Source organism: Alligator sinensis, unplaced genomic scaffold, assembly GCF_000455745.1.
Source record: "Alligator sinensis unplaced genomic scaffold, ASM45574v1 scaffold546_1, whole genome shotgun sequence".
NCBI lineage: Eukaryota > Metazoa > Chordata > Crocodylia > Alligatoridae > Alligator > Alligator sinensis.
Window position 1 is genome coordinate 790091 of NW_005842061.1, and position 13790 is coordinate 803880.

The 13790-nt window shown below is 43.6% G+C and overlaps 1 protein-coding gene across 1 annotated transcript in view; it reads left to right on the forward strand.

The window, feature by feature from the left end:
- The window catches only part of CDH23 (cadherin related 23), a 569738-nt gene that overhangs the window by 252130 nt on the left and 303818 nt on the right, over nucleotides 1-13790 (forward strand). Inside the window, exon 8 of the mRNA XM_025203550.1 lies at nucleotides 4620-4748. Coding sequence (XP_025059335.1) covers nucleotides 4620-4748 — 129 coding nt within the window. The remainder of the gene's footprint in view (nucleotides 1-4619; nucleotides 4749-13790) is intronic.

Below are 13790 nucleotides of genomic sequence, written 5' to 3' on the forward strand. Positions count from 1 at the left end.
ACCCTCGAGACGATCCAGAGGAGGGCCACTTGTATGGTTAAGACTTTGCAGGCCAGGCCCTATGAGGAGAGGCTGAGGGACCTGGATATTCAGCCTCCGCAAGAGAAGGCTGAGAGGGGATCTTGTGGCCGCCTACAAATTCATTAGGGGGACGCAACAAGGAATCAGAGATGCTCTGTTCACCAAGATGCCTCTTGGGGTAACAAGGAACAATGGTCACAAACTGACAAAGAGCAGATTTAGGCTGGATATCAGGAAAAACTTCTTAGTGGTGAGGGTGGCCAAAATTTGGAATGGGCTTCCAAGGGAGGTGGTGCTCTCCCTTACTTTGGGGGTCTTTAAGAGAAGGCTGGATAGGCATCTGGCTGGGGTCATCTGACCCCAGCGCTCTTTCCTGCCCAGGGCAGTGGGTTGGATTTGATGATCTGTTGAGGTCCCTTCTGACCTGTGCATCTATGAATCTATGAAACAGTGGGTGCATCTTGTTCCTCTGCAAATTTTGCTGTTCATCATAAAGACTCCTAGCCATTTCCTGAATGATGCCTAAACTCACCAGAGCAATTGGGTTTATCTTGATCCTCCAGCCAAATGATTAACAGCCCATAGCCCCTGGAGCGAAGCTATGGCTCATCCGGCTGCTCCCCCACTGCTCCGCGCATGGGGAAGCTGGCAGTGTCAGACTGCACTCTGAGAGCTATGGGTGGCCGTGAGAGAAGCCACAGCTCATCTGGCTGCTCCCCCTGTGGCAAGGCAGGCAGTGCTGGGCTACCCTCCAGCGGTGCTGGGAGCAGGGGCTATGGGAGAATTCGCAGCTTATCTGACTGCTCCCCCTGCAGCAAGGTGGAAGGCGCTGGGAGCAGGGGCTCTGCCCTGCCTCCACTTGTTCAGCTGGTGTGAGGGGGTGCAGGATGTGGGGGCTCTGGCCTGCTGCTGCTTGCCCAGCCGGGATGGCGGGGGGCATGATGCAGGCACTGCTTACTCTGGGCAGAAGGCGCTGGGAGCGAGGGCTCTGCCCTGCCATTGCTTGCCCTGGATCTGCTTGGGGCAGCCTGGGCTGGGGCTGCTATGGGGAATTTTAGGGCAGCTGCAGCCCCCCATAGCCCCTGCTCTGCCGCCTGCCCCAGATCCAGGGCACATGCCCCTGCCATGCCCTGCAGTTGCTGCTGCTCAGCGGGGTGAAACAGCAGCTTGTCCAGGAGGCATGGGGAGGCTGGAGCGGCTCCACTGCCGCTCACCACTTGTCTGAGGCAGTGCAGTGCCTCTGCGCTGTGCCTCCCCCAACCCCGGCTGGGCAAGCAGAGGCAGGGCAGAGCCCTTGCTCCCAGGGCCTTCCGCCCAGAGCGAGCAGTGCCTGCATCACCTACGGCACACAGCAGTGGGAGCCGCCCCCCTGGCTGGGCAGCACTTGCCCCAGCCCCAGCCACAATCCCTCCCTTGCTGCGGGGGCATTGATCTGCCTCCCCACACCTCTTCCCTCCCCTCTCCCCCCAACCACAACAGACTTAGCAGCTGGACCTGTGTCCAGCATCGTAAAGGCGAAACCCACGTTGGAATGTCGAAACAGGGTGTCAATTTACAAGTGTCGTAAGTGCTGTTCAATGTAATTCAAAATGTCGTAAGTCTAGGACTGCCTGTAGTTGTAGGTTTTCTGCCCTATTTACCTCTTCATCTCTGGAAGCAAGCTCAAACCTTGGCTATGAGCACTACCAAAAAGTGTCTTTGGTGAATTCATATGTTAATGCTTTTTTGCTATCTCTGAACCACAATATTTGCTCAAGAAAGGTCCATGATTATAACTGCCACAATGATGAGGATGTGTTGGATATGCCACTGTTATGAGGCCAAGGATTGGAACAGAAAGGAATGTTTTGGGAGGGATGAGAGTGGGAATTGAGATGGCACTGACACAAGCAGGGAATTGAGATGGCACTGACATGGGTAGGTTAGATGAAAAAGCTAGCGTTGTGCTTGATTATCAGTGTTCTCAACCCCTACTCCAAGCAAAATGCAACAGAGAATCAGAGTACAAGATTTTATTTGAAGAAAAAAGTCCCCAAGTCCAATAGTGATAATATCAGAGTGCACGTCAGAAAGGAGCATCCACCAAAGCCATAAACACAGTGATCTGCTGGTTAAGAGGAACATGGAGAAGCTGTTTTGATGACCATGTTTAAATCAACATTCATTTCCTGGCAATCAGTCCTTACTGCTCTTCAAAACCATTTTACAGAAGTGTGTGGTAATGTCTAATGTTTGCTTTTCACCACCATGCTTTATGGTTAAGTAACAAATCTTATTTTATCTTCCTTTGTATGTCATTTATTCTACTCCTTTTTTGTAGAATATGTAAAATTTTATCTGAGAAAGGGCTAGTGTCATTATAGGGCTCCTTATGGTGCAGGCAAATGCAAGAGAGATCCCAGTACTGCAGACCTCAGTTGACATTGTAAGGATACTGCTCTGTGGAAGCTCATAAAGATGTCTTGGCAACTGCTCACAAGTTAGTGTACTTTAGATATTCATACCTCAGACAGCAAAGGATAGTGCTGTAAGATTCCTGGCCAGAAGTACCTGGACACTGTGGAAAGGATGCTGCTTTACTATCTTGAGGCTGCTCATAGTTATTTGTCTTACAAATTAAGTGATTATTTGAATCCAGACTTCCAGCAGTGAAAAGAGCAGTGAAAAGCACACAATCACTCTCTGGCTCTTGTCTTGAAATGTTCTAGGACTGTTTCTTTTAAAGGCTCTATATAATCATTTTCCTGCCTTCTTGTTCCAATTGGCCCTGAAAAACTTTTGAAAACAGTCACCTCGCTACAGCACAGGAAACGAGAGAGATATAGTTGTACTGATATCGTTTTACGCATCTTTATGATATTAGAATAATTTTCAGCTTGGATACGTTTTTTTATTTCACCTACTGAAATGTAACCCTATCTATTCTACATAAAATGGCAAAATCATAGAATCTTTTTCCCCAAGCTGATTGCATTGTGGGAAAACCTCATCTTGGATTTGAGTAAATATGGTATTTTGTATTTGTTTGAAGAAACTATATTCCAACAGTAAAAATAAAACCAAAGGTTGGTGTTTGTGGAGCCCACATAAACAGTAGTATCATGAACTCTTGTTCACCACTCTTGGCAATGCACTAGTAGCTAGCTAACCAAGTGTATGCCCTTAGTTAAAACTATGAGTATGCTGCACTACAAAATGAAGGTTAGGTTATAGTCAGCAGAAGAAACTCTCTTGGGAGTGATTTAACCCCAGTTGTTCCCAGGTTTTTTCTTTTGGAGCAGCCATTTTTATTCCAAAAGAAAAAGCCTGAACATGTGTACACTCTAATTTTCTCTTGATAGAACAGTGATTCTCTCTCCCATGGGAAAATGAATGTCTGTATGAATTCATGCGATCTAGCATCCCTCTGGACGCTTAATCTACCTAGGACAGGTAACAAGAGCCCTGAAGGTGAAGTAGGGGTTTAGGTTGTAGCCGTGTTGGTCTAAGGACATAGGCAGACAAGGTTCCTTGGGTGAATTTGATACCTTTTATTAGACCAACCCAAATAGTTGGAGAAAAGTTATTAAGCAAGCTTTTGGGTTCAAAAACCCTTCGTCAGGCTAAGGGAATTTCAGCAGTTGGTGAAGGTGAAGTGGCATCAGCTTTAGGACATGCTGCTAATCAGATTACAAAACTGTCTACCCTAAATTGCCTTTGCCACAAGAAGTTCTGGCAGCAGAGACAGCTTAATGTAGTAGACACAACCTTGTACTCTGGGTGGCAGACAGCAGGCATCCGGCCAAACTGCATGTACATCTGCATGGTCTGGTGGCTGGGCCACAGCAGCTGTGTTGTCAGAGTTGAAAGTGCATTTTGAGAAGGCACCAGCTGCTGAATAGGCTACAGCAATCCACTAAAGCTTTAGGAGTATGTTTATGTGTCTTCAGCAGGTTGCTGGACCACAGCAAAAACCTTGCTTCTTTACCCAGCAAAAATAGACTCTTCTGAGAGCTCTGCTCTCCTGGCAGTGTGAAGGGTTCTACTGTCACAGGACAGCTGGAGATCTGCCAGCAAATCTGTTATACAGACTAGACCCAAATTGACCAGAGATCCTGGGTACAAATTCTGATTGTTAGTATGTATCAAAGCCCTTGTTAACTGCATCTTCACTACTATTGTTATCTCTGCTACTTAGTTTAAGCTAGCAGAACATGATAGCATATGCTACAACCACACTTTCATTTTGCTGTGTAGGCATACCCTATGACACCTCAGTATGAGAGAACAACTTATAGACTGAAATATTTGTAAGCAAAACACTTCCTCCATTTCATTCAAAGCACAATAAAATATATGGCTGTTAGTTAAATTGTAAAGAGTAGATCTGGGACAGAAAAGCATATTATTTTCTATCTTGGAGAGAGAGACTTGCCAACAATAACTTCACTAGAGTTTTAAGAAAAAGCGATTTCCAGGAGCATTTATAGATCCCGATGCAGTGTTAGGAAAGATGTTGAGAATCCCTGCCAGTACTACTCTGAGGCATTTTATCATTATTGTGTGAGCTAAATTATTGCATTTCCTTTTAATGATGTTTACTCTTCCTTGCTTTTAAGGACCAAGATAAAAACAAGCCCCTGTCCACCCTGGCCAACTTGGCGATCATCATCACAGATGTGCAAGACATGGATCCAGTCTTCATCAATCTGCCCTATAGCACAAACATCTATGAGAACTCACCTCCGGTAAGGGCTTCTTCTTCATTCAGATGTTTCTGTGACGTTGCAATGAGAGAATAAGAGGGGTAAAGAAGTAAGGACATTGCATTTTAATGCTGGACAGAGACACCTCTGTCCCTTCTGGTACAATGGCTTCTTCCCTTCAGGATGGTTTTGTTGCTTTGTCCCAATTTTTAGTTTGGGAGCAGCATCAAAAAGTCACAAGAAAAAATTAGATTCAGGTTGATCTAAAACAGAAATTTTGGGTTTTTTTGGATTTTGTTTGTAATAAACAAAATATTTGGATTAATCTGAGGCAAAATGTTTCATTTGATTTTCAGATTGTTCAACTTTTTTAAAAAATCTACCTTTAATTTTTTTTTCCTTTTTAAACTTAGGTCAACTTTTAAATAACAAATACCAAAGTAAAAAGTTGAAATTTTCACTTTGAAAATTTCCATCTTAAACATTTTGATTTGAAACTGTTGAAATGAGATGTTCTGACAGCTTCAATATTTTTTCCAGCATTTTTCTGGCTAAAAGTATTTTCCACATTTACCCAGATTTTTCAGTTTTGGTTCCTCAAAGTCCATTTTTCAATCAATTTACTTTTTATCAAAAAAAGAAAAAACTAGCTCATTTCTAATCATGGCATAGTTTGTGTTCGACAGAAGAAATTGTACAGATAGCAGACAATAATTGTGCTGGTTATGACAGTAGCATCATATCGACTCGCTCTGAAGATATCATGCCTAACACGGGACAATGTTTTCAGAAGCCTTTGGAACCTCAATACCATTTAGAGTCCTTGGTACTTAGGTTTCTAGGTCAGTTGGGTGTTTTTGGAGCTATTTGGCCATAAAGCAGATGTATGTAGAGAGAGTGCTTTGTGGTTAGGTCATTCTGTATTATATTTCCATGTTGCATATATTGTCTGTCACCTCTGGAGCCCTGAGTTCAAACACCTGGCTTAGTTGTGAGGGCAAATTAGTTTGTTCATTTTATCCAGGTACACAATGTAATAAAATAAACATTCTATGCAGACAAAAAGCTGAGCTCTGCTTTAGCTTCTGCATCTTTGTTCCATTTGAAATATAGGGCCTAGCACATGTGGTGAAAACCTAAAGCAATGAACCATAACAAAAATCAATGGGGTTAGGACCTACCTGCACAAATCTCACTATGGAAAAGCATTTTTGAAATAGCCACAACAAAAATCTCAAAGATATGAAATCACAAGTAATTCACAAATAAATCATCCTCTTCTGCACATGCAGAAACCTGCCACCTCCCAAAATGGCAGCATGTAGATGATCAGTAAATAAATATTAAATAGTCTAGGTATGTGCCAAGATAAAAACCATTAAGATCATAAATGTTAGAAAGGGCAAAGAACTATTAGATTATTGATTCTCTCCCTCTGTAGATTAGAGTATAGTTTGCTCTAACAGGAGATGTTTTAGATATTTGATCTTAGCCAAGAGGTTGAGACATGATTCAAGCCAAAAGTCAATAGTAATACAAATAGTAACATGAATGACTTGCATGAATACCAGTCATGTTTATAATAAGCAGCTTCCCTAAAATAGAGGAAGAAAAATGTCTATATGCATCTTACTAACAGAAACAAAGAATTATGTGAAGCTACAGAAATGGAAACTCCCCCTGCACATATACCCTCCCCTCAGCATTAGGGATTATAGACTGAATCACCTTCACAGAGTGACCTTGTATCCTGCAAAGGAACATCTTTCAAATTAAATGACAGTATAATAAGGTTGAAACTAAATGGTCCCTTCATGTTGATACTTACACTAACTATACATAGCAATTACTCTCAGAACATGTACTCAAGTATCAGTGTCTGACCTGAAATATGAGATGCACCTCAAGCTAGTGAGTCATAATCTAAACGTTTTCGAGTTTGTTGGAATTCAGTTTCTGTTGGGTCTCTGGCTTCTGCAAAAGGGTCACAACAGAGTGCAGGATAAAAATGTGGGAAGCAGGGTTCTAATCCATTGAACCATCTTCATCATCCATAGAAATCAGTGTGAGTGACTGTACAACCTATGCTGACTGATTTTTCCCTGTCACTTTCTCTACCATCGTGCGTGTGTGTGTAATAGATGGAAGTTCAGAGTGGGCCCTGCTTATGACTGATGGTTGCAGCATGACAACCTCAGGAGTCTGTAAAGAGCATAAGACCATGAAAACTGTGTTTTAAATTTGCTATGCCACTCTTGCCAGGCAAAAAATGACTCTAGAATTACCAGCCCAGCTTTATTATGATCATCTCCACCTCCTCTGAATATTTTTTCCTTTGTATATATCTCCAGGGTGTCTGACTAATTCTGACTTGGAGTTTTTCTGACCTAACAGTCTCAACACTTATGAGATCAGCAGACTGGCATGAACTGAATTCTAATACAATAATGAATTATTGTATGCTGGATTAAGAGGTTCCAGTAGAAATTTGTGTTACAAGAATGATGATTGTGATTAACCATGAGAAGTGATTTGAATGAGTGCAAATAAAGGAACTTTTAGTCCCTTTGGATCTCATGAAATAAAGTGCCTGTCTGCCATCCAGAGATAGACATGAGGCATGCACGTACTCTGAAAGGTTCCCAAACATATCTCTGCCACTTGCATAAACAGCTGAGCGAGAGAGGTAGTTAGCAATGTTAGCCTAAAGTTAGGCAGAAATTAGGGCAGAGTGATACCTTCCTTATAGAGACTCTTGCTCATCTGGGAATAGCCACAAGCCCAGTAGTTAAGGATGTGACAAACCCTGCTTCAGGCTCCTGATTTGAATCTTTCTCTATAGATCAGGGACTTGGCCCTGGGTCTCCTACAGCCCACTCAAATCAGTTTTTCTTTCTGGTCTAATGATTCTGGTCCAGTTATCTATAAAAAGTGGAATAGGTTCAACTGGGAAGACAGATGAGAGGTGGCCAAGAACAGCCAGCAGTATGGCAGTTAAGGTACTTACTTGGCATGTAGGAGAATCAGGTTCAAGTCCATGGCTTGAATCTGGCATAGGCAGAACTAGAACTGTGGTCTCCTCCATCCCAGGTGGTTGACCTTTCACCTCAGTTGTTGCCTGTTATGAGGAGGTTGAGGCATGCTTGCTCTTTGATTCTGACCAGAAATTTCATCCTTCTGCTGCAGCTAGTAGGTACAGTCCCATGGAAAGTGGTCCTTTTGACAAATCTCCATTTTCTGATGAAAACCCATTTTCTTCAGCTTTGCCTCTGATATCTGACATGGAAGAGAAACTGTCATATTGTATGTTGGTTTTGTTATGTAAAGGGATACACCTAGAGTTTTGAATGCAACACCTGGACTCATTTCTCTGTCATAAAATGGACATCCACAACGTCCAGTTGAAGTTGACTGTATGCTATGTTCTCTGGCTTGAAGCATGCATTTTTCTGGCACACTGGGTTAGTAAATGAGATCAGTGCTATTGTGCTTTTAAGGTTAGAACAACTTGCATGAGATTTTTCCCTGGCCTCTCTTCCTCTGTCTGTCTGTCTCTCTTTATCTATGGTACCCAGCATGTCTGTGTGTCTCTATCTATGTATCATGCAAGAATACCTAATCTAGAGTATATATATTACCTAATAAAATTCTTCTTATTTGGGATTATTGCATCAAATTTTAATTTCCTCACTCGAGTAACAGCATGTCAGCCAGCCCGTCACTGAAGAGCCGATAGAAGGTGAAAGAAGTGGATAAACTGCAGCAAATTACTGCAAACAGATCCCTATCAGCCTTTTGACTGGAATTGACTGGAATTAAGGAGTGAGAAATAGGATTTTTTTTGCCTAAGAATCTGCTGTGGCAGATTTCTTAAGGGGCCTCCCTCCCCCTCCCACTGACTCCTCCTGCCGTGACACTGGGCTACGGTTCGCCTTTCAAGTCTTTAATCCTGTAATAGAAGATGGGGGGAAAAAAGGGAAAGGAAAGGAAAGAAGTGCTACTGTGGTTCTTATTTTTTCTGAGACCAAGGTACTATAGCACAATTCAAAAGAATTTTTTGCCCATGCTTTTTTTCAAACCTGTGAAGAAAGAAGACATTTTCCTCGCTATTTAGAATTCATTATTATTATTCTCCCATGTTCGTGGGGGAAAATGGTCTTCCCATGAGTTATTGCTTATTTTTTCTTGATGCAGTATGTATTTCCAACGGATAATGCAAATCTCCCAGAGTACCCAAACAAGTCAAACCAAAATGTCCTAGAGCTACAGCAATGCCTGGTGCTTGTGGTACATAGTACTTTTCATCCTCAAAATGCTTTGCAAGCATTAATCCTCACAACCTCCATATGTCAATAAGTACCAGCGTTGTTTTACAGACAGGTAAATGGAGTTTTTAGGAAAAGGATTTTCCCATGACTACATAGAGGAATCCAAATCTGATTTAGGAATTTCAGGCTCCCATTTCTGTGCTTAGATCACCACTCATTCAATTATTATCATCCAGGACTCATCAAGACTACTCTTCTAGGAAAAAACATGGGAAGGAAACCACTCCCTTAAGAGGCAAACTGAGGCCAAAAGAATTCTGGTATCCCAGACAGTCACTGACAACAGCAAGAGGGGCCAAGACAGTCATTTTTAGTCCCTAATTGGGCTTTCAAAGGTAACTGGAAGTGTTCTTTATTGCTACATAGCACACTTAAAATATAATTTTCTTAAAATATAATTAAAATACTGTTAATTCCTCACCACCCCTAAGGTAGACAAGGTTCTTTGAGTAAATCCGATATCCTTTATTAGACCAACTAAAATAGCTGGAAAAAAAATCTTCTTTGCAAGCTTCCTAGACCAACATGGCTACAATCGCCACCCCTAAAAAATTCAGTGTGCTAAAGTAGTATTGTAGAAGCAGTGCCATCTTTGCCCTAGAGTATCAGTAGCTCTCAGTTAATTCCTTCTTATAATATTTTCAGCCCATCAGAATGAACACTTTATTAAAAGCTCAGGGTTTTTATTAAAAAAGGATTTATTTATCCCCCACTCCTCACCCCAAACCATCAGAGTTTGTTTGGATAATGTAAAATTCTCAGTTATTATTATTTTTTAAGCATAGAGTTGTTTCAGATTATTGGTTTTTTAAATCTTTCCTTTCCTTCTCCCCTTGTGAGGGAAGGTTATTCTATGTTCCTGCATTTCACTTGCATTTTTCTCCCCACCACTCTGAGGCCTATTTTGGTCACTCTCCTTGATTTACAGGTGAGGTGTTATTCACTGTAAGAACATCAAGAGTCTTCATGAGTAGCTGCACTCCCCAGAGTACCAGATAGGTGCATGTATGTTCCCCACCTGCGTATGTGCAGACCACCTTAGGAGCTTCACTGAGAATAATTGTAAAGTGTTCTCTCTGGTTACAGCAGCAAAATTCCCTCCAATTTAAAGATAAGCCCAGCCTGCCTGCTTGTTTGCTTCTGGAGATTAAAGATAGCTTCCTGGGAAGTGGGTCCTTCACCCTATGGTGGTCTGCCTGGGCAAAGTTATGGTGGCAAGGACTTCATCAAAACTATAGGGTTATAGTGAGAGACCCTTCAACCTTTCCATTCACTGGACAGCATTAGTTTAGCTCCCTCCCAGCTACCTTTGCTTAGCTACCTAAATCTGTGTACCAGCAGGATAGGTGATAAGTGCTCTGCAGTTGAGACTATTTCTCAGGTGCTTGGAGATGACCCCAGGTCATGCGTATATATTCATGTTTCATTTCACGCCCTCTCGCCTATCTTAATTGAAACTAGACATTTAAGGCCTGAGCCACAGCCCACTGAATTCAGTGCAAAGACTTCCATTGCCTTTTATGCAGTTTTGATCAGGCCCTTGGTAGGGGAGGTGCAGACTTCTGAGAGTTTGATTCCATTAGTCACATAGATTTTGAAAGCGTCAAATGAACAGAGTTACAAGAAAAATGAAATCCCAGCAGGGCTGTGAAGGAAAACCTAAGTGGATGGCAATTCCTGGCTCTGCTGTGGGTTCTAGGAAGTGGATGCCTGGACAGGATGGGTTTCAGGCCATATCCACTATGGCAGGGGCTTTCAACCCTTTTTAACTAGTGTATCCCTTCTGGTGGTGGTGGCCAGACATTGGGGTGGGGGGCAATGGCCCAGCCAAGTGTGCATTGCCCATCAGCAGCCCACGGAGCCGCACGTGCAACCAGCCATGGAAAAGTGGTGTGCAGCAGCAGCATGGGGTGGCGGGTGGTGGCAGCAGCAGTCTCTGTATGCTAGCCCCCTCCTCGCATCCCTTCTGGCCAGCCAGACAGCACCTGTGCAGCCTGCAGAGGGGTGCCACTGCCCTCATTCCCCCCAGTCTTGTTCCTGGGAGGCAGCAGCACAGGGTGGTGGGTGGAGGCAGCAGCTGCCATATGCGAGCCCCCCTACCCCACATCCATCTGCAGAAGGGTGCCTCCTTGCTGTCAGCTATTGGCCAATGGCAGTGGCCAATCAGGAGAGTGAGCTGGGGTGGGAGGTGGGGAGGTGCCCTGGTGTGCTGCATGGGACCAGCAGCTCCTGGTGCGCCCCTCTCCCACCCCCTCCCCTGGGTAAGAGGCAACATGTGGGAATGTGCCATGGGAGATGCTGCCGCCATGCCCCCAGGCCCGCTCTGTCCCCACCCACCTGCCCGTATCCCCTACAACCTAAGTACCTCGGGGTACGCATACCCGAGGTTGACAACACCTGCGCTATGGCATTTCTTTCACTATTGAGGGTAAAGCATAAGCCGTTTTCAGCAGGCACAAGAAAGTATTTTATAAGCAAGAGTGGAGACTTGTTTATAAGGGAAAAGGGTTTGACCCATAGCGCCACAGACAATTCCGTGAAGCCAGCTTTTTGGATAAGGCCTACCATCCAGGGCTTGGCCAGTCCTTTAATCTTTGTAACTAGAGTTGTGTGCCATGTGGACAACTCTTTGGCTCTCACAGCTGGGTTATTCCAAACATAATTTCCAAAACGGTCACAGCAGAATCCGCACCTTTATCTCTGGCAATAATCATCTCACTTGGCACCCACAGAAGGTGGCTTTTCATAAGAGAAACCCACACCAAAATAAACAGGCCCATTGCTATTCCAAGGCCATCGCTAAGCCCACTGGCTCCTGCAGCTGTCTTCCCTTTGAAATGTACAGCACGGCTAGTGACACTTATCATTCTGAGCTGCTCCATCTCTTTTGACAGGTGATGAGCGAACTGTCAGATAGGCCAGCGCCTTTACCCATTGCCTTTGGAATGGAGAGGCACTTTGGTTTGCCAATGAGCAAATAGGGGCTCACATCACTCTTACAGGAATGGTAAATTAAAGTGTAATGCATTTGGGAAGTGATTACTGAATTTTCTGCCTAGAAGTTTTCCCTTTCTCTTTTCCCTTTCCTCTTTTCAGCTTTCTTCCCTTGCCTTTCTAAATCCCAGCTCTTGTCTCCCATCTGCCCATTTTCTCTTTTTCCTAGTGCTTGTAATACCATCTTCAGTTGTACTTGCTGGTTTGGAAAACACAATTACCGCTTGTGATTTAGAGGCTCTCTTGTGGCTGGCGGGGCCCAGCAGCTCAGTGCTGCTCAAAGGTCAATGACCCAGGATTTATGGTTAATGCTCTCAGATAAAAGTGCAGATTTACTTAAGGAGTCTACTGAAATGCCCTAGGAGATTGGGAAGAGAAATCTATCCAGGCCAAAGAACTTCCCCTTTATTACAGCCAGCTCCATATTTTCTCTGTTCTTCCTATCAGTGCTTTGTGTTGTCTAAGTACAGATGTGAAAGGGGGTGGATGGAGAATGGGCGGAGGACAGTTGGGTGACAGAAAGTGTCTGCATTTCTGCAGGTGAAGCACTGTCAGTAGTTTCCCTAAGCTTATCCGAGGTTGCTTTAAGTTTAAATGGGAATATTTTCCTGTCACAGGATTTTTCCAGCATTCATAGCAGCAACTTTTCGTCTAGTAAGCTTCAGTTTTGTTAGTCCAGGGTATTTATGTACCTTCTGCATGTATACACACACACACACACACACACACACACACACACACAGACATTGACAAACTTGTGCTTCGGTATCCGATGTGTACATCATTGTGTACAGATGCTTCCAGGTATGCATATGTAGGTACACCCCTTTGTATTCACAGGCGCATGTTGACACCTACACCTATTGACACCATCAGGGAACCAATTTGTTCATATATGAATGCACACTCTGTGGCACTCGTGTACACACTCTCCGTCATGAATGTACCCAGGCAAGATTTCATACAGCTCATGAAAAACTTCATAGTTGTATAGAAAAACTGAAGCAGCAAGGTTGGGTGAATAAAAAAGGGAAATTTGAATGGTTCCAACCTTTGGCCTTCAGCTGATGAATGGCAACATCAGTTTGCTGGTGCCAAGGCTAACATGCTGTCAGATTTCCTCATTAGACATGCAAATGCCAATGCTGACATTTTCAGGGCAAAATAAAATGCCATTTCTCCCCCTCGCTTTCAATAAACCAATGAAAACAGAACAGCTTTAAGTCATAAACATGTTCATACTACATTAATTGTTATTTTGCATGTGAGGGGAGAGAGAGAGAGAGTGCATGCACATATGAGCTAAATGACATCCTTGGGAGTCAAGCCAGCATGAGAGGAGCCTGAGCTATTGAACTGACAGAAGCAAATAACATTTCTGTTTTGAAAACTAAGCTAATCTTTGGTCAGTTCTTGGCCCTTCCCAGTTTGTTTCACATGAGACTCTTGGGCTTGTTAATATTTTTGGCTTCTGATGGGGCTGCAAGTCATGCAACTTTCCTGAAGGAGCTAGTGTAAAAGGCCGTCTGCTGACTGCTCTGACAGTTACAGAGGCAACCAACCGTAGGCTGACCCCTGTTCCAAGCTGCGTTCTGACCCCTTGTTCTGTCTATAGTTTTCGATTAAAACGTAACAAATCTTTGCAGTTCTCCCAGTCAATCACATAGCTGGCCAGCCCTGACCAGCAGGAGTATCTCTTATCGCCAAGAATGCCTCATTCAGAGAACAGGGAAGGGAAAAACCAAATCAAAACTGAAAATCA